The sequence below is a fragment of the Haliotis cracherodii genome, unplaced genomic scaffold (assembly GCF_022045235.1).
Source record: "Haliotis cracherodii isolate W230 unplaced genomic scaffold, xgHalCrac1.p SCAF_18, whole genome shotgun sequence".
Lineage (NCBI taxonomy): Eukaryota > Metazoa > Mollusca > Gastropoda > Lepetellida > Haliotidae > Haliotis > Haliotis cracherodii.
In genome coordinates, this window is record NW_027266273.1 from 1,108,802 (window position 1) to 1,132,808 (window position 24,007).

The 24,007-nt window shown below is 38.0% G+C and overlaps 2 protein-coding genes and 1 long non-coding RNA gene across 3 annotated transcripts in view; 1 reads left to right on the top strand and 2 right to left on the bottom strand.

Annotated features, from left to right (window-relative positions):
- Positions 1-1,528: 1,528 nt before the first annotated feature.
- On the bottom strand, positions 1,529-13,850 carry LOC139465646 (angio-associated migratory cell protein-like). Its single transcript, XM_071247380.1, has 11 exons — positions 13,646-13,850; positions 13,173-13,274; positions 12,175-12,294; positions 11,612-11,751; positions 11,028-11,172; positions 10,574-10,657; positions 9,047-9,162; positions 8,177-8,262; positions 6,257-6,347; positions 5,688-5,842; positions 1,529-1,645 (listed from the first exon to the last, which is right to left on the bottom strand). The coding sequence occupies exons 1-11, from the start codon at positions 13,764-13,766 to the stop codon at positions 1,570-1,572; spliced, it is 1,236 nt and encodes a 411-aa protein (XP_071103481.1). The 5' UTR covers positions 13,767-13,850; the 3' UTR covers positions 1,529-1,569.
- Positions 13,851-13,877: 27 nt separating this feature from the next.
- LOC139465647 (uncharacterized) lies at positions 13,878-16,458 on the top strand. Its single transcript, XR_011653173.1, has 2 exons — positions 13,878-13,999; positions 16,058-16,458. It is a non-coding gene; the product is annotated as an uncharacterized lncRNA (long non-coding RNA).
- A 1,632-nt stretch (positions 16,459-18,090) lies between these two features.
- Positions 18,091-24,007, bottom strand: part of LOC139465648 (ADAM 17-like protease) — a 39,150-nt gene continuing 33,233 nt past the window's right edge. The window contains exons 22-23 of the mRNA XM_071247381.1: positions 22,922-22,975; positions 18,091-22,321 (exon numbers count right to left, since the gene is read on the bottom strand). Coding sequence (XP_071103482.1) covers positions 22,214-22,321; positions 22,922-22,975 — 162 coding nt within the window. The 3' untranslated portion in view covers positions 18,091-22,213. The remainder of the gene's footprint in view (positions 22,322-22,921; positions 22,976-24,007) is intronic.

A 24,007-nucleotide genomic window follows, 5' to 3' on the forward strand; every position in this document is an offset into this window, starting at 1 on the left:
ATAACACCTCATAGTGACTTTGTTGCACACATGGGGTTGTTAAGTTGAATCAAGTAGTGACTTTATAACACCTCATAGTGACTTTGTTGCACACATGGGGTGGTTAAGTTGAATCAAGTAGTGACTTTATAACACCTCATAGTGACTTTGTTGCACACATGGGGTTGTTAAGTTGAATCAAGTAGTGACTTTGTAGCACCTCGTAGTGACTTTGTTGCACACATTGGGTGGTTATGTTGAATCAAGTAGTGACTTTGTAATACCTCATAGTAACTTTGTAGCACCCATGGTGTGGTTAAGTTGAACCAAGTAGACTTTGTTGCACACATGGAATAGTTATGTGGAATCAAGTTGTGACTTTGTTGCACCTCGTAGTGACTTTGTAGCACCTCGTAGTGACTTTGTAGCACCCTGTAGTGACTTGTAGCACCTCGTATTGACTTTGTAGCACCAATGGGGTGGGTGGTTATGTTGAATCAAGTACTGACTTTGTAGCACCACTGGGGTTGTTAAGTTGAACCAAGTTGTGACCTTGTAGCACCCATGAGGTTGTTGTGTTGCACCTCGTAGTGACTTTGTAGCACCTTGTAGTGACTTTGGTGTACCTAGTAGTGACTTTGGTGTACCTAGTAGTGACTTTGTAGCACCTCGTAATGACTTTGGTGTACCTAGTAGTGACTTTGGTGTACCTAGTAGTGACTTTGTAGCACCTTGTAGTGACTTTGGTGTACCTAGTAGTGACTTTGGTGTACCTAGTAGTGACTTTGTAGCACCTCTTAGTGACTTTGGTGCACCTAGTAGTGACTTTGTAGCACCTAGTAGTGACTTTGGTGTACCTAGTAGTGACTTTGGTGTACCTAGTAGTGACTTTGTAGCACCTCGTAGTGACTTTGGTGTACCTAGTAGTGACTTTGGTGTACCTAGTAGTGACTTTGGTGTACCTAGTAGTGACTTTGTAGCACCTCGTAGTGACTTTGGTGTACCTAGTAGTGACTTTGGTGTACCTAGTAGTGACTTTGTAGCACCTCGTAGTGACTTTGGTGTACCTAGTAGTGACTTTGGTGTACCTAGTAGTGACTTTGTAGCACCTCGTAGTGACTTTGGTGTACCTAGTAGTGACTTTGGTGTACCTAGTAGTGACTTTGTAGCACCTCTTAGTGACTTTGGTGTACCTAGTTGTGACTTTGTAGCACCTAGTAGTGACTTTGGTGTACCTAGTAGTGACTTTGTAGCACCTCTTAGTGACTTTGGTGTACCTAGTTGTGACTTTGTAGCACCCATGGGGTTGTTGTGTTACACCTAGAAGTGACTGCTACACCCGGTATTTGAAACTGCTAACTTTAGATATACTAGCCCTTAAGAAAAAATACCAAAAAATCTAATACTACCTTGTGATAATTTGTTGATACATTGAACATGTAAAAACCCTAAGCGTGCTTGTGGTCAATATTTACAGATGACAACAGCCAAACACTGACCATGACAATAACTAGATCATGTTCAAGAAGAGAGACAAAGAACTGTACTTTCTTTATACATTTATAAAACATGACTGTACAAGGGCTGCATTCATCTCTCCGGTGATTTAATTGAGAACACTCTTGCTGTATGATCCTCACAAACTGTCACCAAGTTGTTACCATTCCTGCAAATATAGACAACGCTGTGTTACAGAACATTGCAGAATCATTGTCATCACATTGTTTGAGCACAAATAAAAGCAAAACTTCATAATGAAGAGTCAGTTGGGTTTAACACTGTAGCAATATCGCAACGGAGGTCACCAGAAACAAAACATTTTCTCTCTTAATTATGTATTTTCAATTTCCCCAATACCGGTAATCAGAGACAATACTTTGGGGAGGGGGGGGAAACATATCAAGAAATAACATGTTTTGAAATTTGTACTTTTATTTTGATTTTGACCACTGACTCTCTGATTTGCAAACTAAATGTTTACTGAAAGAAAGGTGTCCTTGTCTTTACACAACCAAAGGGGAGTAACTCTGAAATGTTGCCAAACAAATCAATATAAAAACTTCCCTGGCCAAACAATGAAACAATGAAGCAAAGAAATATCAAAACAGTAAAATATGACCGACGCCCACACTGAACCATAAGAAATATACTGAGACAAATTAAAAACTTCACATTTTTAAAAGTAATCCCATATATGATATACAACGGACAAATGTATCAGAGAAGGTAATTCTTAATCATTAATGTCCAAGGAAGGATTTTAATTAACGGTGGTAACCATAATTTGTTCCAAGCACCTATGGTATTCGGTAATAAAATCAACAGTTTAAATCGTAAGCCCCAAGCACGAGAATCTGACGGCACACAAGTTCAGTAGCGTGTATGGCCACCATGTGCGTTGACAACTGACACACAACGCCTCGGCATGGACCTTGTGATGCTTGTGAACACATGATTGGGAAGACGACGCCATTGTTGCTGCAAAATGGTGCCAAGATCTTACAAATTCTGTGGTTGGTTCTGGATCCAAGACTTGTTCGATGGGGTTGGTCGGGAGACCTTGACGGCCAGTCCATGATGTTGAGTCCTGCATTCTGAAGGAAATTCCTTGTCAAAATTGTTGTATTGGGTCTGGCATTGTCGTGTTGGAAGATCAAACCAGGTCCATGTGCTGCCCTAAAAGGCAGAAGTTCTTGTCCCAGTACCTGGTCGCGGTAAGCAGCGGCGTTGAGGTTGCCACGGATGACAAGAAGCCTGGAACGTGCATTGCCAGAGAAAGCACCCCACACCATGACACTTCTGCCTCGAAATCTGTCAACTTCCTGTACACAACACTGGGCGTAACGTTCATGACTGCGCCTCCACACCCTCGCCCTACCATCAGTAAAATCGAAGATTAAATCGGGATTCATCACTGAAGACGACTTGATTCCAATTCCTCTCAGTCCAAGGTAAGTGTCGCTGTGCTCACAATTGACGTTGACGTCTGTGTAATTGAGTAAGAATCGGCCCACAGTATGGCCGTCATGCTTGGAGGTGAGCAGTTCTCAGATGGTTTCGAACAGTTTGCCCACTCAGTCTACCCCTAAACAGTTCATTTCTGGGTAATGTAGCTGTCAAAAATCGGTAACGGGTTGATGTAAGACAATCTGACGATCCTCTGCATGTGACCTCACATGTGGTTGACCTGGCCGAGGGCGATCAGCGGTGGTACCCGTTTGCTGTAGATGGGTCTGTAAATCATAAACAGTCCGTCGACTACAACCCATCGTCCTGGCGACTTCAGCTACGGACATTCCCGTCTGCAACATGCCGATGGCACGTTCACGATGCACATTTGAAAGGCGTGGCATGACAAATGGCCGTAAAGACTTTTCTTTTCTTGTGTTTTTCCTTTTTTGTTAATGACTGTTAACAAGTATGGCTGAAAACATGTGCCGTATTATGGCCCCGTGACCAGTTGCACGTGAAAAACCACTTTTGCCACTATCATGACTATGGTGCTGTGCACATGATTTTGATCGATTTACCTGCACCAAAACGGGTGTTATTTGAAGACAATATGAGGCCATTATTGTTCAAATACACAATAAGGGCCCACAATGATAACTGGTCAAAATGTTAAAATTTTAGGATTGTGACGTTTTTATGTGATTGGTTCAGTATATTTTCATTCAGTTCAAGCATAGTTATTACGCAATGTGTAACTTTGTTTGTTGTTCAACACTGCAAGTCACCGGGCCTGACCACTTTCTCCATCAATAAAGTGCAGGGGACCAATTCTAACCATGAATCCCCACAAAGGAGCTATTATGCACTAAAACATCAAGGAAGAATTTACAAATGGAACATTGGTGACTTTTGTTACGTCCATCAGTTTGTTAAATCTGTGTAATCTTAAAGTACTATGCAGAGAAATTCTTTGTTTCGTTTGTTGTTTAACGCCATATTCATCAATATTTCAGCTGCATGATGGCAGTCTGTAAATAATAGTCTAGATCAGACAATCCAGTGATTGACAATGGGGGTATCGATCCTTGCAATTGGGATACAATTACATGCATGAAGCAAGTCAGCAAGCCTGACCATGGATCCTCTCAGTTGCTTCTTACAACAAGCATGGGTTACTGAAGATCAATTCTAACCTGGTGCAGAGAAATTAAGCAGAAAAGCCAAAGAACCCTTGTCATGAATATTGAAAGTTCAAAATTTAGTGGGTCCCTAGAATCAAATACCATAGGAGAAGTCCTCAAAGACTCCATGACCTCCCTTTAAGGTGAGGTGAAATGGGGTTTAACGTTGCATCCTAGAATTATTGCACTTGTATAAACATGTGCATGCTGCTTGTACTGTGCCAATTAATAGTGCTAGCCGACTGAGATACCATGCTGCAGTTAACATGAATACCACACTCAGACACAGTATACTGACTCCGAGCAGTCCTTGCTCTTTCCCCTTAATGCCGACCGCCAGACAGGGTAACAACAAGTACCATCTTTTAACGTCTTTCAGTATGACGCAGCTGAGGTTTGAACGCGGACCTTCTGTTCTCCAGGCAGATGCCCTACCACGAGACCACGAAGGCGGTCGACCTCCCTTCAAACAGCTATGTCAGTATGACTCGCAGTGATATCAAAGTCCAGTAACAAGAGGTACGATCAGACAGGGGAATGCTATCACCTGGCTCAACCAGGGGTAAATATGGTTCGAATTAAGGACATCTGCTGATCTGTAATCAGCGTATTTAACTTTTACTGAGACAGCTATTTTTGAAAGATATAATATTTCATGTAACTTTCTAATTGAAAAAAAGGAGGGGGTTAGTGCAAATACCCAAGAGGAAAGAGTCAAAACATTCGTAGTACAGTATTTAAATGTCCAAGTGAATGCAGAGTCTACTTTCTATATAATCCATCTTGTAATCCTTAGCTATATATGGATAAGTCAGAAAGTTTTGCTATTTCTGTTAATCCTCAAAAAACAATATTGCATACATTGTTGAGAGTGTAGTATGATGTTTGATTTTGACATTATTATAAGAATACAATTTATGTTCTCTAATTAGTTTGATCTTACTTACATCCTGTTTGGGTGCCATAAACCACCTGCTACTCTCAGTCCTATTCCACACAATGAATACCTGTCAGTGATTAATCCCCTGAGTTGACAACTAAAGGAAAAGCCCCGTAATGTGACAAAAAAACCATCTGAGGCAGAAGCAAGAAGACTGGGTGCCAACCAGAATGTTGAAAATGTTCAGTGTGCTTTTTTTGTTTTTCAAATTGATGACGTCATACTGTACTATGAAAACACAAAACACTATCACAGTGATGTCATAGCTTAAAGAAATGGCAGAAAGCTACTCCCAATGACTTTTGATGTTGACAATATGCGACCTCTCGTAAAATAGAACTTCTTTCATTTTTGTTTGATATATGGGGTTTGTTTGATATATGTCATATCTTTGATGATTGGACTTATAGACCATGAATCTTGACTCTCCCAATTCAGCCCTTCATCTTAAGGACAGATAGGCATTAATATGTTGTGATACACTGCCGATTCACAACAGTAAAGAGTAAGAAACAGTTACATTTGGGTGTTGAGCATACTGGTTTCACAAAACCTGTGCTCAAGAAATACAACATTCTGATGCTTGCTTCCTAAAATCTGTATGATAGACACACTAATGTTACAGTAATACGCACGCTGTGATATCGAAGTCCAGTATGGCCGCTGAGTGTCCCGTCCAGCGGGTCTCCTCCTTGCCGCTGCGAGCATCCCACATTCTGACCACTCCATCCAGACTTGCTGTGTACACCAGCGGGGATGTTTCATCCCACTTCAGCTTCACAATACCATCCTGTACAACACAGAACCACAGGTCATCAGGTATTTATGTAAAGGAAATTGTTATACCAGGTATGTTAGTGTGCATATCCCCTATCTCCACACACACACCTCCAAAAATATTGGGGCAGAAAAGGTCTGAACAGATACAACTGCATCAGCTTAGGCAATTTTAATGGTTAGACATATTTTTCAATCCTTAAGTAAAATGCAAACAATGTGTGACCAATTATCCTTCAACTGCATCTGCAATGGAAGGCAGATGGGCCCTGATATACGAAAGTACCAAGCAAGTCAAACTGATTTTTACCACTGTGAACCTTCTCCACATCATGTGAACCTTCTCCAAGATCATTTACCAGTCATTGTAGTCTTGTTCCAAGAACTGCACAGTTCATTGCGATGACCAATAAAACATTCTACTCACGCCATGGATACACTGGTGTCTGACTACATGTGTGGCAATGTCCCAGATGCTCATCACACCGCCCAGCGTTCCTGTTGCTGCATAGTTCACCCTGAAACATATACATCTTAGTTACCAGTTTTCATATCAAATTCATCCATCTACTTCAGTAGAACTGTTAAAATATCACATCCATCTAATTCAGTAGAACTAAATATCCTATCCATCAATCCATTTCAGTAGAAATGTCAAAATAACATATATACCTGTCTATCTTGGTAGAACTGTCAAAATGTCATATTCATCAATCTATTTCAGTAGAACTGCCAAAATATCATATATACCTGTCTATCTTGGTAGAACTGTCAAAATGGCATATTCATTAATCTATTTCAGTAGAACTGCCAAAATATCATATATACCTGTCTATCTTGGTAGAACTGTCAAAATGTCATATTCATCCATCTATTTCAGTAGAACTGCCAAAATATCATATATACCTATCTATCTTGGTAGAACTGTCAAAATGTCATATTCATCCATCTATCTCAGTAGAACTGCCAAAATATCATATCCACCTGTTTATCTTAGTAGAACTGTCTTAATCATCTATCTATTTCAGTAGAACTGTCAAAATGTCATCTCCATCCAACTCAGTAGAACTGTCAAAATATCACATCCACTCATCTTGGCACAACAGCAAAAATATCATATCCAGCTGTCTATCTCATTAGAACAGACAAAATGTCATATTCATCAATCTATCTCAGCAGAGCTTTCAAAATATCACATCAATCTACTTCAGTAGAACTATCAAAATATCAAATCATTCTATCTCAGTATAACTTTCAAAATATCACATCCATCTACTTAGTAGAACTTTCAAAATATCATATCCTTCCAACTCAGTAGAACTGTCAAAATATCATATCCTTCTAACTCAGTAGAACTGTCAAAATATCATATCCTTCTAACTCAGTAGAACTGTCAAAATATCACATATACCTGTCTATCTTGGTAGAAATGACAAAATGTCATATTCATCCATCCATCTCAGAGGAACTGTCAAAATGTCATATTCATCCATCCATCTCAGTAGAACTGTCAAAATGTCATATTCATCCATCCATCTCAGAAGAACTGTCAAAATGTCATATTCATCCATCCATCTCAGTAGAACTGTCAAAATGTCATATTCATCCATCCATCTCAGAAGAACTGTCAAAATGTCATATTCATCCATCCATCCATCTCAGTAGAACTGTCAAAATGTCATATTCATCCATCCATCTCAGTAGAACTGTCAAAATGTCATATTCATCCATCCATCTCAGAAGAACTGTCAAAATGTCATATTCATCCATCCATCTCAGTAGAACTGTCAAAATGTCATATTCATCCATCCATCTCAGAAGAACTGTCAAAATGTCATATTCATCCATCCATCTCAGTAGAACGGTCAAAACATTGTATTCATCCATCTCAGTAGAATCAACATCAGAGACATGCATTAGACACAGGCTTATACCAAGTGCAGAGTTGTGCTTGTTTCAGCAATGTTCAGATAAGGCCATAATAAACTGATTATTAGATTTTCATCCACACATGCCCGACAACCAAACACCCCGCCTCATATCATTTTGTTGCTACTAAGTACCTGCAGAAAATTGCTGCTTAATTCACTTTTGTCCTTACTTGATGAAATACATCATTCATAGTTCTACCAAACATCCATGATTCACATGTGTCGACAGTCAATATACACAGATGCCTTGAACAGCTTGTTCACAAAAAACAAAAACAAAATGCACAAAATACAATGCCTACTGCCCCATTTGAAAATTTGGATGAAATTTATTTATTGTGGGTAAAAGTGTAGAGCAAGATACAGGTGTACTGTGTCCGTGGGAGCACAAGGCTTCAACATGGGTTAATACTTACACACTAGACAGACCGACACTTTCCACTGAATTTTCATCTTCTGCTGATCCAATGCGATGACTGGAACAATCATAGGTAGATATCACCTGAAACATACCACAGACTTTGGTTACAACGGAAACAGCATAGTTTGTTATCTTAACTGTCCCAGTCATCAAAACCTGATAAACACAATTATTATCAGATAATTAATCATAAAAAGTGTTGATGAAAAAGAAAAAAATGTTAAATAATGGGTGTAACGACATATACAATATATGTATCTTGATATTAAGGTTGTGATACAATAGTGACACACATACACTTGCCACTTGTTACGTTGGGAATAACAAACGTTCAGACAAACCATTTTCAGTACACTTCCATCAATGTGGCTAACAATGGATAGAGAATGTATGTACATATCATAATAAAATACCATTAATACAGTTCATTTTCATACCTTTTTTTATAGGTTTTCTCTTATCATGCTTATACAAATGTATCACTTTTGTATTGAACCTGTTGATTTGTAACTTAGCGAAATGAAGCAGTGACGCATTACAACTCTATCTTAGAGATAGTCATCAAGTCATTCTAAAAGCCTGGAAGACCTACAGTAACAAGTGACCTTTTTACGTCACAATGGATGGAATTCCTTTCAAACTATTAACTGAGGAAACACTGTACTGCCCTTTGTATCTTTTACACGAAGCCTACAACCCCAAACTGTTTATGAAGTTACTGCTTGATGGAAACCATTAAAGTCTCTATTCCGACTTCTGCATTGAGGCCCTGCTTATCCAGAATAAGGAACAGAGACAGTGAAACTTGTGAGCTCTACAGAGATTTTTAACTTTTGGAAAGGGATTGTTTAATCTTCAGTCTTACCTTTCCCGTTGTAGCAGTGATAAGTTTGGCTGTCATGTCCGTGGAGCCGGTCAATAAAAGGGAGTTGTCCTTGCTGCTGTGCAGCGACACCACAGATGAATTGTGGCTGTCGTTACCTGTAACGCATCATCTGGCATGCATGAAATACTCGCATACCCACCAAAGCATGACGTACAATGCGAAACTATCTTCTTTGAAAATAACATATGCCATTTCCGCTTACCCCTTTCAAAATTCATGTTTTCACCTTGGATGAAGTTGATATTGTAAGGAAAACTATTTAGTAACTCTACAATAGCACAAGTTCTGCTGTTATATAAAAAATAACACACAAGAGTTGTGATAATGTGCAAATTGATTACAGAAAAAGGGCCACAACCCGTCAATTATGTTTTGATAAACTAATTTCCACACTGGATGTGAATGTAGTAGGGACTGGTCTTATATCATGGGGTGGTCAGCTTGTGAGAGGGGGATGGGGTGGTGCTCAATATGGTCTTAGGACTGACTGACTGTTTGCTGACACAACCCCCCCACCCCCATTTTATGTAACATATTATCATGCCTTTCCAATACATGTAACACTCCTGCTCCCCCTTCAGTATACCGGGTAAGTCTGATAAATTTTCACAACCCCCTTCCCACTTGTGCTGTTCGATTTTTTCATGAAGCCCTCTCAATCTAACTGGCCCTCCTCCCCTATAATATATGACCAGTTCCTTCAATCATAAAAGTCCCAAGTATAATATTTTGACAGTATCACAAACAGGTTTCCTTCTGTCCTGCTAACGCCATGGTATAATGTGTAAGTCTGATTGCCGACAAGCAAGGGATAGAACTCTTTTAAATCTAATTTTGAAAATATAAATTTCTCATTATAAAAAATGAATTTCAGAACTATTTCCTGCATTTTTTCCTGTTGACCAGCTCATGGGGTTTGAACAGACTGAAGGACAAATTGATGTATAGAAGCAAGAAATCTTCACTCCACTGAATGGGAGGGGAGAAAAACAAATACTCCATATTACATTTGTTTGTTTGCTTAACTCACATCAGCAACATGCCATCTATATGGTGACGGCCTGTAAAAAAGCGAGTCTGGACCAGACGATTTAGTGATTGATATTATGAGCAACAAAATTCACACTGTCGGGGTACGATGACAAGCCAGTCCAGAATGTCTGACCACCTGATCCATGGACCTCTCTCACGACCAGCATTGGTTGATGGGGACCAAAATTATTATCGGGAATCCCCACGAAGGACTCCATATTATGAAAACTAGTGAATGAGTAGAGAGCATTATTCAAGCCATTTCAGAGCTTGGGACACCAAGAATTAGCTTCACATCCTATACCCATGTTAGGAATAAAATCCAAATCTTCTGCTTGACAAGCCAACAGTTTATCCATTTGTCTATGGCTTGAACCAACGCTACAGTAACATATTCATCTAAGATAAACCATGACATAATTTATTGAAATGGATCTGTGATCCTTTTCATACAATAGTTCTCTGTGGCATTACCTGTGATAGTGTGTTGACATTCTCCAGTCTTCAGATCCCATATTTTGATTATACCATCCTCGTATCCAACACAGGCTCGTTTCCCTAAACAACCACAAACAGTTCACTCACTTGTGACCTCGTAATTCACAATGTAACAACACACTGATCTAATGGCAGTCCATGCATACATTTGCAGCATTATCCCCTCTCCGTGTGTTTTTTTGCAGATCTAATACAACAGATTAATAGATTGGAGGTTCATATAATGTGTAATATCCAGGATCATTCTCAATCATAAAGCATACAAAATGTATCAATTTGATAACCATGTTGACTTTTGAGACTATCTTACAATCATAACGCTGTATTACCTCATACAAAGAATATCAAAATGGACTTTTTTCCTTACATCAACTGAAACTTTTGCAGCCTTAACTGTTTCTTGTAACTGCAGTCAGCTGTTCTAACTCACCATCCGGCATGACAACCCCACTGATGGCACCTGGCCCATGGCTAATGAATGTCTTGCAGTCACCTCCTGGTATCTTCCACATCCACACCTGCCCATCCACGGTGCCCACCAGGAGGACATGGGCGCCATGGTGCCACTGCAACCACTGCAGACACAACGACAACCTTACTATATCCAATGGAAAACCAATATACAAACCTACGAACTATTTCACTGTTGACAATTTTCAAAATGGGTAAAGATCATTTAGGGAGGGCTACACACTTCAATGGTGTAGTTAATGTGTAGAATCTTGACTCAAAATATACAAACTGGCAGTATATCAGAGTGGCAGAGCTAGTGGCAGCATTTACACAAGATTTGAACTTGTACGGTTCAAAGCGTTCATATTCAACAAAACCAACACAATATGAAATTCATTTCTTCAATGTAGGCAGTGGGATGGGAGGATACAAAATGAAAACGTTTCACCATTTACATTTGACTTGTTATACAAAAAGAATGACCTTGACATTGAGAAGATGTCAGAGAGACATTCACCTACACATGCAGTATCTCCTTGCCATTGTGTGAGAATGACTTACTTCCACATCTTCTGCCTCAAATGACCACACCTCTTCCTTTGTGTCCACCCTCCACACCTTGATCAACCCACTCAGATCTGCGGTTGCCACGTACATACTGTCGTGACTCCAACCCACACTAGTGACAGAGTCCTTGTGACCTGGTGACCATACACCAATACATTCATACAACAGCTGTCTGACAATTAATCCAATGTGTACACACGAATCATCCAGAAAGTAATTTTATGAAAGAGAAAAATAACCTTGACAAATTCAGTCAATTTCTACTGCATGTAAGAATGTGACCATAACATAAGGAAGAGAATATTTGATGTCAACTTCTTTATTATGAGGAACACAACGTTTCGGAGCATACGCTTACTCCATCAGGTGTATCCTTATGTGTATCACTTCTAAATGCCTTTCAAAGATGAGATCATAACTTATTGATCACTAATTTATTTCATCCTTTATGTATCTTATTTTGTAGGGTCTATGTCTATTATATGTATATATATTCAGCTTTCAAACACAATACTTTGTGTAAACCTTGTAATAATATCTAACAAAATGAACCTTACCTGTACATTCAAGGACGACATGGCCAGTCTCGATGTTCCACACTATAGCCTTGTCATCTTGTCCTCCAGTCACAGCCAGGGTACAAGTTTTGGGGTCAACTCTCACACAAAACACAGAATCTGCAAGAAATGAGGAAAGTGATGAATATGATTAAACAAGTGCTATTCAGTACTGTTGAAAGGACTCTTTCCAATAACTGTCTTTTTTTATACAACAGGGGAAGGAACATCCCCAGACAAAACTAAATCACAGAAGCATAGTGCTTGGAGCCAAAGAGTTCTTCTCTCTCCCTGTCAACATATCCAATCTATGTTGGAGTTTCTTTATCATTGCCTACTGAAGTTTTCAACAGATAGTTAAGAGACCTAAAAACCTTTATCTGAGTTTTGGATTTGTAAATCCTGACACATGATGAACAAATAAAATTTGTCATCTGGCCATTAAACAAAGTTTAACATGATCCAAGGATCTGCATAGCTAATAACTAATTCTTAAAGCCTATTTTATAGTGTGTGTGTGGTAATTAATCCAGACAAATGCTGATTTTATAGTGCTAGAGATACCATTCCGCAGTCCACAACATGAATATCCCACTCTGACACAGCATACTGACTCCGAGACGACCAGCCCTCGATTTAACCCCTTAATGACGAGCACCAGGCAGGGTAACAACAAGTATAAGCTCTTAACATATTTTGGTATAACGTGGTAGGGATCAAACCCCCCAAACATTTGCTCTCTCATGGGCAGATTCTCTACCAATAGGCCGCACAGGCGGTCTCTTAAAGAGTAAAGAGTCAGATGAATCATTACCCGCTAAAAAGGATAAGAAATAAAATGATGACTGAAATAACTGAAGAAATTGTCTTGAACAGCATTACATGACACAAGCATAACATGACTAAGGAAATGTTTTTCATTAGGTCAGCTGAATGCCAGGCCTTCATCATGTTTATGTTGCCTTATATCAAAGTAATAGAAGGTATGGGATAATGACCTTTGTGTTCCTTGAAAACAATATCAGCATCGTCAACATCAGCAACAATACCAGTGGCAGCTGCACCCTCTCCATCCACCTCCATTCCATCATTGTCATCATCTAGGAAAACATTTATAATTTCTTATATGATAAAAAATCACATAGGAAAAAGTACAGATAGTATGATCTCACATGATTATTTAGTGAACAAGATATGATTAACCTAGAATGGTCTTCAGAAACTCTACGCATTTTTATACTTAACAGTGGCCCAAACTTCCTGCCCATCCCCATAAACCCTGATCGTGGTAATGTTTCGACCTCTTGAGGTCTGATACAGATATTCTGATCGTTTTCGACAGATGTGATATCCGAATATCCAAACTAATGCTATTTACCAAATTTTCAGTTTAAGTTATAACTACCAAGTGAAAAATGATCAAACATCTTGGTATGTAAAAAAAAATCCCCATCTCGAAAATTGAACAAACCGTCTGAATCTGGGGGTGGAACGTTATCATCGAGATCAATTACGTCGACAACATCTTCAAGATTCAAAGCAAACTTTTCAAAATCCTCTTCGTCAATTTCTTCGAAATTTTGGCCACTCATTGCACTTGTGACTGTGTATTACGATGTATTATGGCGATTATTTCCTCCTGACATGTGTTATGATTCAATACTTCCGGTTCACGAAAATATTACCTTACAGTCAGAAGAACGCTTCCGGAACTTTCCGAGGCATGTCGATACCACAACAGTACACAACAACACCTATTTAGGCCACGACGTAGCGTCAGGTTTACCATGCGCTTTTCTAAAGTGTCTAAAATATACGTCGGATGGTATGTTCGGATAAAGCTTACATTTCTTGTTCCATTAATAATATGACATCTCAATACGATAATGTAAAATCCGGTGATTTGATAAGGGAGATAACTGTGTAAAACGATAGCATGAAAATATCAAAATGAATTTATTAAAATTCAACATGAGCTATTAGTATTCTAAATATTTGACGGTGGAAACCAATTGGGGACTTTGACTGCATCTATGTAACAAATACATCTGGAAATGACACTTATCTTCAGCAAACAAATATTTGACCTTCAACTCAATGTTGCCTGCACGAGCAAAGAAAGAGGACATGGGCTCTTGGTGAACGAATGAGAAAGTTTGTATAAAACGCAGCTTTGAACAGTATTACAGTTATATCATAGCGTTTCAGTTTAATGTGAGAGCAACTAACAAAATATCCAAATGGTGCTGACAAACCTAGACACATAATCAGGGAAAACATATATTTTGAACCTCAGATGACTGCATGTTCAGTTATAATACTACTAATAGGGAAAAAAATGTATGTACATTATTTCATTAATTTTATGAAATACCAAAAACTAACCAACCTGTTTTTCACATAGATCTTTAAAAAATAATGAAGATGACCTGCAATATGATTATAGTCAAATAACACATGGGGAATTGTTAAGGCAGTACATACAGTGATAAGTTATGATTCGTTGACACATGACATTGTTCAAAGTTTAGGGGGGTCCTTGAGGTCTTTTTTATGGAATTTGAATCTGGAGACCCCTAATCTTTAACTTTAAACATTTGGGTTGTGACATGGACCCCTTAGATTGCTGTATTTTGAATATTGGCTTTGGCACAATAGAATAAACTATCGAATAAAAATTGTGACTCAGTGGGATAGTCCCATTAAAACACTGACTAACACTTAAGGCGAACCAACTGTTGAACAAGTGAACTGTGATAAATTACCGATAAACATATCTTGAAATGTCACTTATGTTCATAAATGTAGATTTTTTTGTGCATTTTTTGTTTAAGAAATTATCGTACCCAATATGTATTGCATACCAGTGTTTCATTATGCATATTGTATAGCAACTCCAAATAAATGAATTGCCAATTTATTTAATATTTTCATTTGAAATAATTTTGAACTCAAATAACCTCTTCTGGCTGATCTGTCAAGACACCACTGTTAAGTTTAACTTTCGTCATGGAATATATTGCATGAGAAACTGGAAAAAAGTGAGTTTGTAAATCAAACAGTTCTTAAATCTCAATGCATCATTATTCAATGTGAAAATAATCATTTGTTCAACTACTTTCATTGCACATCTTGACGTCATTATATTTTTATTTATGCATTTTGTACAATGTATCAAATAGATAGGGCTGTGACAGGTAACTTGGGTACTCGGGTCAGGTAGGTACTGAGTAGGACCAAGGTTCCCATAGTACTACCCGGACCTGTGGTTAGTCACGTGATATATTGTTTCATGACAAAAATTCACTATAACTACATGGTTACACAAGTCACTAATGTTCACATTTCTTTAAGACTATGAACGCATTCCTTCAGACTAATATATGTTTGAATAAAGATAAACTTCAGTCAACTTCAGTGTATATGCATGACCAGATCGTTTTATACGTGTATCTAAATACATTTTGCTCAGGCAACGGTCAAACTATTCCCAATCGGACATTTTGTACCTATCTCTTGAAACCAACAGCGGGTACCCGTGTAGGGTCGGGTAATAGGGTTGTGGCTACCCGGGTAGTAAATTAGGACTCGTCCCAGCCCTACCGGAAACCAGTTTGTATTAGACAATACATTGATTTAAATTTATACATCTTATAGTGCAGACTGAAGCCTACATTTTACAGACATTCAAGGTGTACAGTGTTTTGGAAAGATTTAAATGTGTACAGAAAGTTAAGGTCAGTCCAAAACTACACTTGAACACAAATTGCCATACAGAAACTGAAAGATATTAAGTGCTTAATCATCTGTTTCCACACCCTTGCTTCTTGAGGCTGAAAAACAGAGCCTACTTCTATAATCTTTGCACTCTACCTTGTTCCAGGGCCACGATCATAGCAGTTGGCATTGCAGGCTTTGCTATGGCTCGACAGTCGGTACTAGGCAATCGTGCAGAAATTATGAAAAGGAAACAGAGCATTCGAGACTTTGTCATTGCTGAACGTGAAGCCGAGGACAACTAATGTGGAAAACATAGTGAAGACTGTTGTGACCTGACATCATGCCTGTGTATCTTCTCGGAAGAGAAGGCGCTGGTCACGTATTGAGACTTCATTTCAACATTTAAAACGGAGGCATTCAAGATGACTGAAAGTGTTCACATCTGTGGTAGTCATGGAGACATAATTGTTAGTGTTTCTACATCCATGTTTATAGGCCAGATTGTTGTGTGTCATGTTTGTGTGTAAGTGTGACTATTGTCAAGGAATAAATCTTTTCATTGATCATTGTTGACTACTTTTAGATTATTGTTTTATCATGATTAGATTCCTCTTCTCACTTGTAATAACTAGTCTGTTTGTTGTTCCAAGTTGCAGTCCGCAATATTCCAGCTATTTCACAGCTGCCTATAAACCATACAAAAAGAGATTTGCACAAGTGAGCATTTCATCAATTTCTTTTGGTCCCAATAATAAACATGGACGGTACTTATTTCTATAAAAAAATTATTACACCAATGGATTGGCCTATTTATTGCGATGGATCATGACCCTCCATCCTCGATTATCTAGATATTACAGTCTGGGACAAGCATGGCACACCAGTGGTTGATCACATGATTAAATCTGCCTCCCAATCCCATGTTCAAGGTAGAGTAATCACTTTCTAATTTTCATGTGGATTTTCACAATTTCATTCGAGTTGCTTCTTCTGATTTGGATGTGTGGTGATATTTAATGTTTCTGGTTTGCTTGTCATAAAAGTGGCCACACAGGCCACCGAGTATGAATTGTACTTGGATGGCTTCCCTTAGCATGCTTAGGGAAAGCTGATTACATACAAGGCACCATGAGGCCATTTCTGACAATGGCTGAAATAACCTTGACTCAAGTTGCTGTTATATACCCTGTGATTTGGGGGTCATGTAATATTGTTGTGTGATGTAAGGATTATGTCGCTGCAAGGAATTATGGATTGTGTGTTCTGTAAGCAGCAACATGGAAATCTTTCAGAACAGAACTATCACCAAACTGGGACAGTTATTCCACTCAGTCTGTCTGACTACCAGAGTCTGTGTTTGTGATGGCCTGTGACTTAGTAATCACGGAACAATCACCAAACTGGGACAGTTATTCCACTGTCTGTCTGACTACCAGAGTCTGTGTTTGTGATGGCCTGTGACTTAGTAATCACGGAACAATCACCAAACTGGGACAGTTATTCCACTCAGTCTGTCTGACTACCAGAGTCTGTGTTTGTGATGGCCTGTGACTTAGTAATCACGGAACAATCTGTCTGACTTCTATAGTCTGTGTTTGTGATAGCCTGTGACTTAGTAATCACGGAACAATCACCAAACTGGGACAGTTATTCCACTCAGTCTGTCTGACTTCTATAGTCTGTGTTTGTGATAGCCTGTGACTTAGTAATCTTGGAACTATCACCAAACTGGGACAGTTATTCTATTTGATCTGTCTGACTACCATAGTCTGTGTTTGCGTTAGCCTGTGACTTAGTAATCACAGAACAATCACCAAACTGGGACAGTTATTCCACAAAGTCTGTCTGACTTCTATAGTCTGTGTATATACCCTGTGATTTGGGGGTCATGTATTATTGTTGTAAGGAGGATGTCTCTGAAAGGAATTATGGATTGTGTGTTCTGTAAGCAGCAACATGGAAATCTTTCAGAACAGAACTATCACCAAACTGGGACAGTTATTCCACTCAGTCTGATTGATTACCAGAGTCTGTGTTTGTGATGGCCTGTGACTTAGTAATCACGGGACAGTATTGCAAGATGGTGGTCAGCTTCCATTCCCCACATGACGAGGCAGTGACGAACACAAACTACTTAGAAAGTGACAAAAATATTTATTTATTCATATGTAAATGTAAAAAAACAATGGTGTTACCATGTTTAAACTATGTGTTATCAAAGTGACATCTTAGTACATCTCAATACATAGTAAACAAATATGGAAACCATACAAAAAGAGATTTGCACAAGTAAGCATTTCATCAATTTCTTTTGGTCCCAATAATAAACATGGACGGTAATTATATCTATAAAAATTTATCACACCAATGGATTGGCCTGTTTATTGCTATGGATCATGACCCTCCATCTTCGATTATCTAGATATTACAACTCTATTCTATTAGATAAGTACCACAGACCCATCTGTCACCATGTGACGTCACAATCGCATATACTTGATCACAGAATTCCACAACAGGAGCCAATCAAAAAGACTACTGAATGAGAGTTTAACACAGCTACAATTTGAAATTGCCCCTCTATAGGGGATAGTCCTTAATACATTTAATGAAATCAGAAGACATGAATAATCTTGAAACTGAAAAAAAATGTTTTGTGGTATTTAGATTGGGTGACACTACAAGATGTAGTTGGATTTTAGACCACATGGGGTCAAGTAATCAGCTTGTTGCAATCATGAAAGAACAAGGTCATATAATAGGACAGCTTTTTTTAGCATTATGTCATTTGAACTGGATGTAAAATGAAGTGAATGGATTCAGGATATTTATCAAAATAGAATAGAGATATAATACACTGGCTTATGGAGGACGCATGGCACTATTGATACACATACATGTAAACTTACCAAACCCAAGATATCACAGCATTTGGATATGTTACTGACAAAAACAATGAACATGAGGGGTGTCATGATAAATTGAAATATTGATAAATTGCTATTGGTAAGCACTTAAAGTCAATAAATTGACTGTTAAATCAGTTTCCGATCAATAGTATTGATTTCATTTTGGAATATAGATAGTTTCGATTGTATTTACCATATCGATAAAATACATGCAAAGCGGTTCAAATTTGTTTTTCTTTTGATCATGAGTGGTAGTAATTTACACATGGTAATGTGGAAGTTTCTTTTTCTTAAATTATTAGGGTAAAGAAAAAACCAAATCGGTCATAGCTTTCCTTTTTATTTGTTGTTATGGTTATCACATTCAAAGGAAACTTCAGTTCCATGGTCTAATTCAACTCTAAAATCCATCTAAAATGATACACTGAAAACTATCGATATTTATCGCAGCAGTTGCTTGCAATATCAATATTTATCGCAATAGTTTCTTACAATATCAATAGTTATCACAATAGTGATTTCCAGTCCAGTAGTCACTAATGAACATGCAGGGCATACTTGAGCTAAATCTTGTGAGCAAGTTATAGAAATGTTACAAGTGTGTGAGACCAGTACACAACATGGATCTATATAAAACACAAATTATATTAATATTTCATAATCATATTGGCATTATCAATAATCATGCAGTTAGTAAAAAGTATAAAAGGTATGTACATATATAGAAGGATTGCAACATGAGTATTGATATAATACTGAAATACCACAAAAATACAATGAACAGAACTTGATGTGAAAATGTTTCATTTAAACAATGGACACCCTTTAGTTATCACAATAGATAGTAAATTCATACCCAGTGGTCGGACCACATAGCTGCGATTCGTTCCTTTGTCAAACCAGGATCCACTGATTAAATGTTTGAATCCCTGGTTTGCCCTGGTCCTTTAGTCCTTTGCATGGAGATAAGTGAGTAGGTTTTTATGCCTTTTTTAGCAATATTCCAGCAATACCATAGCAGGGAACACCAATATGGGTGTCACACATTGTAGCCATGTGGGGAATCGCCACCAGGCCTTCAGTGTGATGAGCGAATGCTTTAACCACTAGGCTACTCCACAGCCATTCTCACGGTGGTAGGTGGTTTCCTGTACACATGAACCTGGGACAATCATGTTGAAATGAGTCCACATGAGTTGAAATGAGTCCAACACTGAAGATGGATGAAAATCAGATGTGCTGTTCACATGAACAGTCACAATTTGGTATGTTGATTTATATCTATACACCTGGATTAAACTTAGTGCCATTCCTTCTTTGTTTGGATATATCCCAAATTTCCATGCTTCTTTAAGGAATTATTGACATGACATTGACACTATTTTGATAAATCTCCAAGATGTTTCTCCAGTTGGATGCAAGTATCGATCTGTATATTATGTAAAGAAGCAGAGGCAGCAATCAAAAGGGTAGTCATATTACTAGTGTCATAGAACTGTAACCATCCATTCATTAGATAAGACTAAAGAACATGACTACATGTATTTAATATGGAAACAAATAAAACAATGCTCAACTTTTTTGCCAGGAGTATACAAGTGACGAGTATAAAATCTTGGAAACAACATCTGAATGTCAATGCAAACTTTCGTCAAAATATTATGCATGAAATAGGACAAGATATATTTACAAATAAAGTGTTTTCTATACACTACAACCATATCAAAAGAGATATATCACAGAGGGTCATATATTCCTTGTAAAAACATTGCACACTTACAGCTATATATTGATGATCTTGCAGCAAAGCACTACAGTAAAATTAAAATAGAGAACATATTTGTATTAAAACTAAAGATTGTTTCATCAGCTTACCCTCCAATATGTTCAATACTGTGGCTTATACACAAGTTCTTCAAAGAACTTGATGACAAATGCTATGTTTTTCTCGTTCTGCTATTCATTCAAACTTCATCAAAGTAATGTGAGAGAGGTAGAACATGTATTATTATGTTTATCAGCATTAATATATATGCTATGTTTTGCAATTAAAAAAAAAATTTTTAAGTGTTTAATACAGAGGAAAAACTCTAAGAGATTCTATTTTGACTTGATTAGTTATAGGTATTTTTCTCAGCACATATACAACTTCTCTCTCAGAACACTCACCTGTTAAAACTGCAAAGGAAGATTGGTCTGTTTTGCATATTTAACACCACACTCTGCAATATTACATCTAGAAGATAGTGGCCTTTAAACAATCAAGATGGGACCAGACAATTCAGTGCTTGATATTACAAGTAATCACTCATGATCCATGCCATCAGTACAATGACATGCAATCAACCAGGTCACCGAGTCTGACCCCCTGATCCACCGTGTCGCCTTGTATGACATGCATAGGAATCTGACCCAGAATCCTGCGGCAAAGCTAAAAAGGAATATCAGACAACACTGAAATCTGTCAAACAGAGCACCATGATACCAGGGCTCAGATGGTACATTGAAATGAAGCTGAATGTAAAAGCATCAAGGCTGTGTGATGTGGTCAGTTTGAAGTACCAGCATTAAACTATAAATAAATTAATATCAAATTATCAAAACAATTCATGTAACATGAGACATATACTGGTAGTATAATTTTAGTAACAATGCCATAAATGACTTCTTTGAGAGGCATTCAGAAGTTGGATTACTGAGTAAGGACCACTTGCTTGATAACAGTGTTAGAATCTACACGGAAACGTTGCTCCTAATTGTAATAAAGAAGTTGTTCATCCATAAATCTTATCCTTACTGTCAACAATGGTCAAGGTTGAGTGCACAATCCATAAAAAAAAATGAATGAAAAAATGTTGATGAAAGTTTCCAGACCAGTCGAAAGTGCCCTGTTTCAGACTGTGGACAGGCTTATTGGCAATACTATCTGTATGATTCCCATGAAATTCACTCCAATCCTGATTTGGGGAGTACTAACTCATGCAGGATGAGGTCCATCTCAATACTCAGCATTGAAATTATACAATATCAGCATAATTAGCATGAGGACAATTGTATGAAAACTGATTGTGAAAAAATATTCTTACAGAAAGCAGTTTTCAAAATGAAGCAACAAATCCCAAATCCAAAAGAGTTCCTAGATTCAAACATGAGAGGATCAAACCACAAATACCTCAGTACTCCCAACACTTGACTATGCGTAAGTCCTTATTTTACTATTATTGTACAGGACTCCATTTTACAAAACATGTTTTGGCCTATTTCCAGATGTTCTTAAATGATGATGTCATCTTGTTCACATGACATTTGTTGTTTTCATGAATCATTTCTTGACCTTACTACCCAGATACAGATTGTATTGCAACAGAGTACATATCATTTCAGGCCGATCTTGAGGTGAAGTGCTGACATTAGAATCTTCGGTTGGAGTCTTTAAGCTCACGCAGATCAGATTTACCGTCTTTCAGAATGGGCCTCGTTCTTTTTCGTCCATCTTGATCATACAGCAGCACACGATCCTGTGGCCCAAACAGAACATTGTATTGAGAGTTCCCCCAACATCTACTCAACTAGAGCATGTTAGCATGAGAAACAATCATGTGCTCAGAAGAAGAGGAACTTCTGTAATACCCAAGAACATTTTATCACCACAGTTCCTCCCTACATCTACCCAACAAGAGCATGTTAGCATGAGAAACAATCATGTGCTCAGAAGAAGAGGAACTTCTGTAATACCCAAGAACATTTTATCACCACAGTTCCTCCCTACATCTACCCAACAAGAGCATGTTAGCATGACAAACAATCATGTGCTCAGAAGAAGAGGAACTTCTGTAATACCCAAGAACATTTTATCACCACAGTTCCTCGCTACATCTACCCAACAAGAGCATGTGAGCATGACAAACAATCACACCCTCAGTGTAAATATCCAACAATTATCTGTCTGCATAACATATACCATTGGTTGCTTGCGTGTGTCACAAAAAAATGTCATACATTTTCACTTACTTAGAGATTAGTTTTTACTTTAATACCATGACAGTGGGGAGGCCTGTACAGAACACACATAAACAATGATTCTGTCATCAAAAAGTGCTGGAGACCTAGAATCTTACCTTCTTGATTTCTCTGTACATATCATCTACAAATCTTTTCTTGTGCCGGTAATCCTGAAAAAATACCAAAAACAAATGTAATTGTTAGATTCAGGCTGTCCACAAGTTCATAAAGCTGGAAGGTCAACTTCAGGAGAGTCTCTGATTTTGTTGTGCCTTGAAGATTAATAATGAATGCCACAGTTGAATTGTCTGTTCTGATCATCAGAAATTTGTTTCTTAACTGTGGGGCTCATGGGATATTGCACGGGTACTGCTTCGTATTCTAGATTATTGATGTGGAAGAGCTTTTCTGCCTTTCATAGGCCTGATGTTACTTTTGCATTGAGGTGAGCTCCTGTTATGGATACTTGTCGACGGGGACAATATATGCTAAGGTTTACTGCACATATTGTCGGCATTCATCAGAACAAAAGAAAATCATTTTGGAGATGATGATGATGATGATGATGATGATGATGATGATGGTCATGTTGATCTTGATGATAATCATTACAGTTATAGAAAACATGTTTCTCTTGATTATTATCCCCCGCCCTCCCCCCCAGGAACTACGGAGGAACACGGGTATATAGTCGTCAGTATGTCGGTCTGTCTCAGCTTCACGAAACCCAATACACTTATTGATCACTTTGCTATTTAGAGATTTTCAAAAGTTGTATGTTGGACAGTTTCCATGGAAACATGATGAACTTTCAAAATTGATAGGTAGTGTCATTTCTGGGGCATGTATATCTAAAACTCTACAACCTAGCGTATATCTTAAATTTACTTTCAGAAAACTTCATGCACTTGTAATGCCAGTATTGATGCCTCTGAAATATTTAGAGCTTTTATGGAATAAATTATCGAACATTTCTGGGCGTTATCCAAGATTCAAAAAGCGTAGGCCTACATAACAACTTCATAAGCTAATAAGTCAGGTATTTGGTAGTGTATAGATGCAGGGCATGTATACGTGCCTTTTGATTCCCATTGCCTGAGAACCAATTATTTTATTTGTTTAAGTCTAAACAATTGATATTGGAATTAACATCTCTGGCGTAAAAAAATAAAATAATTGGTTCTCAGGCGATGGTTTTTGAA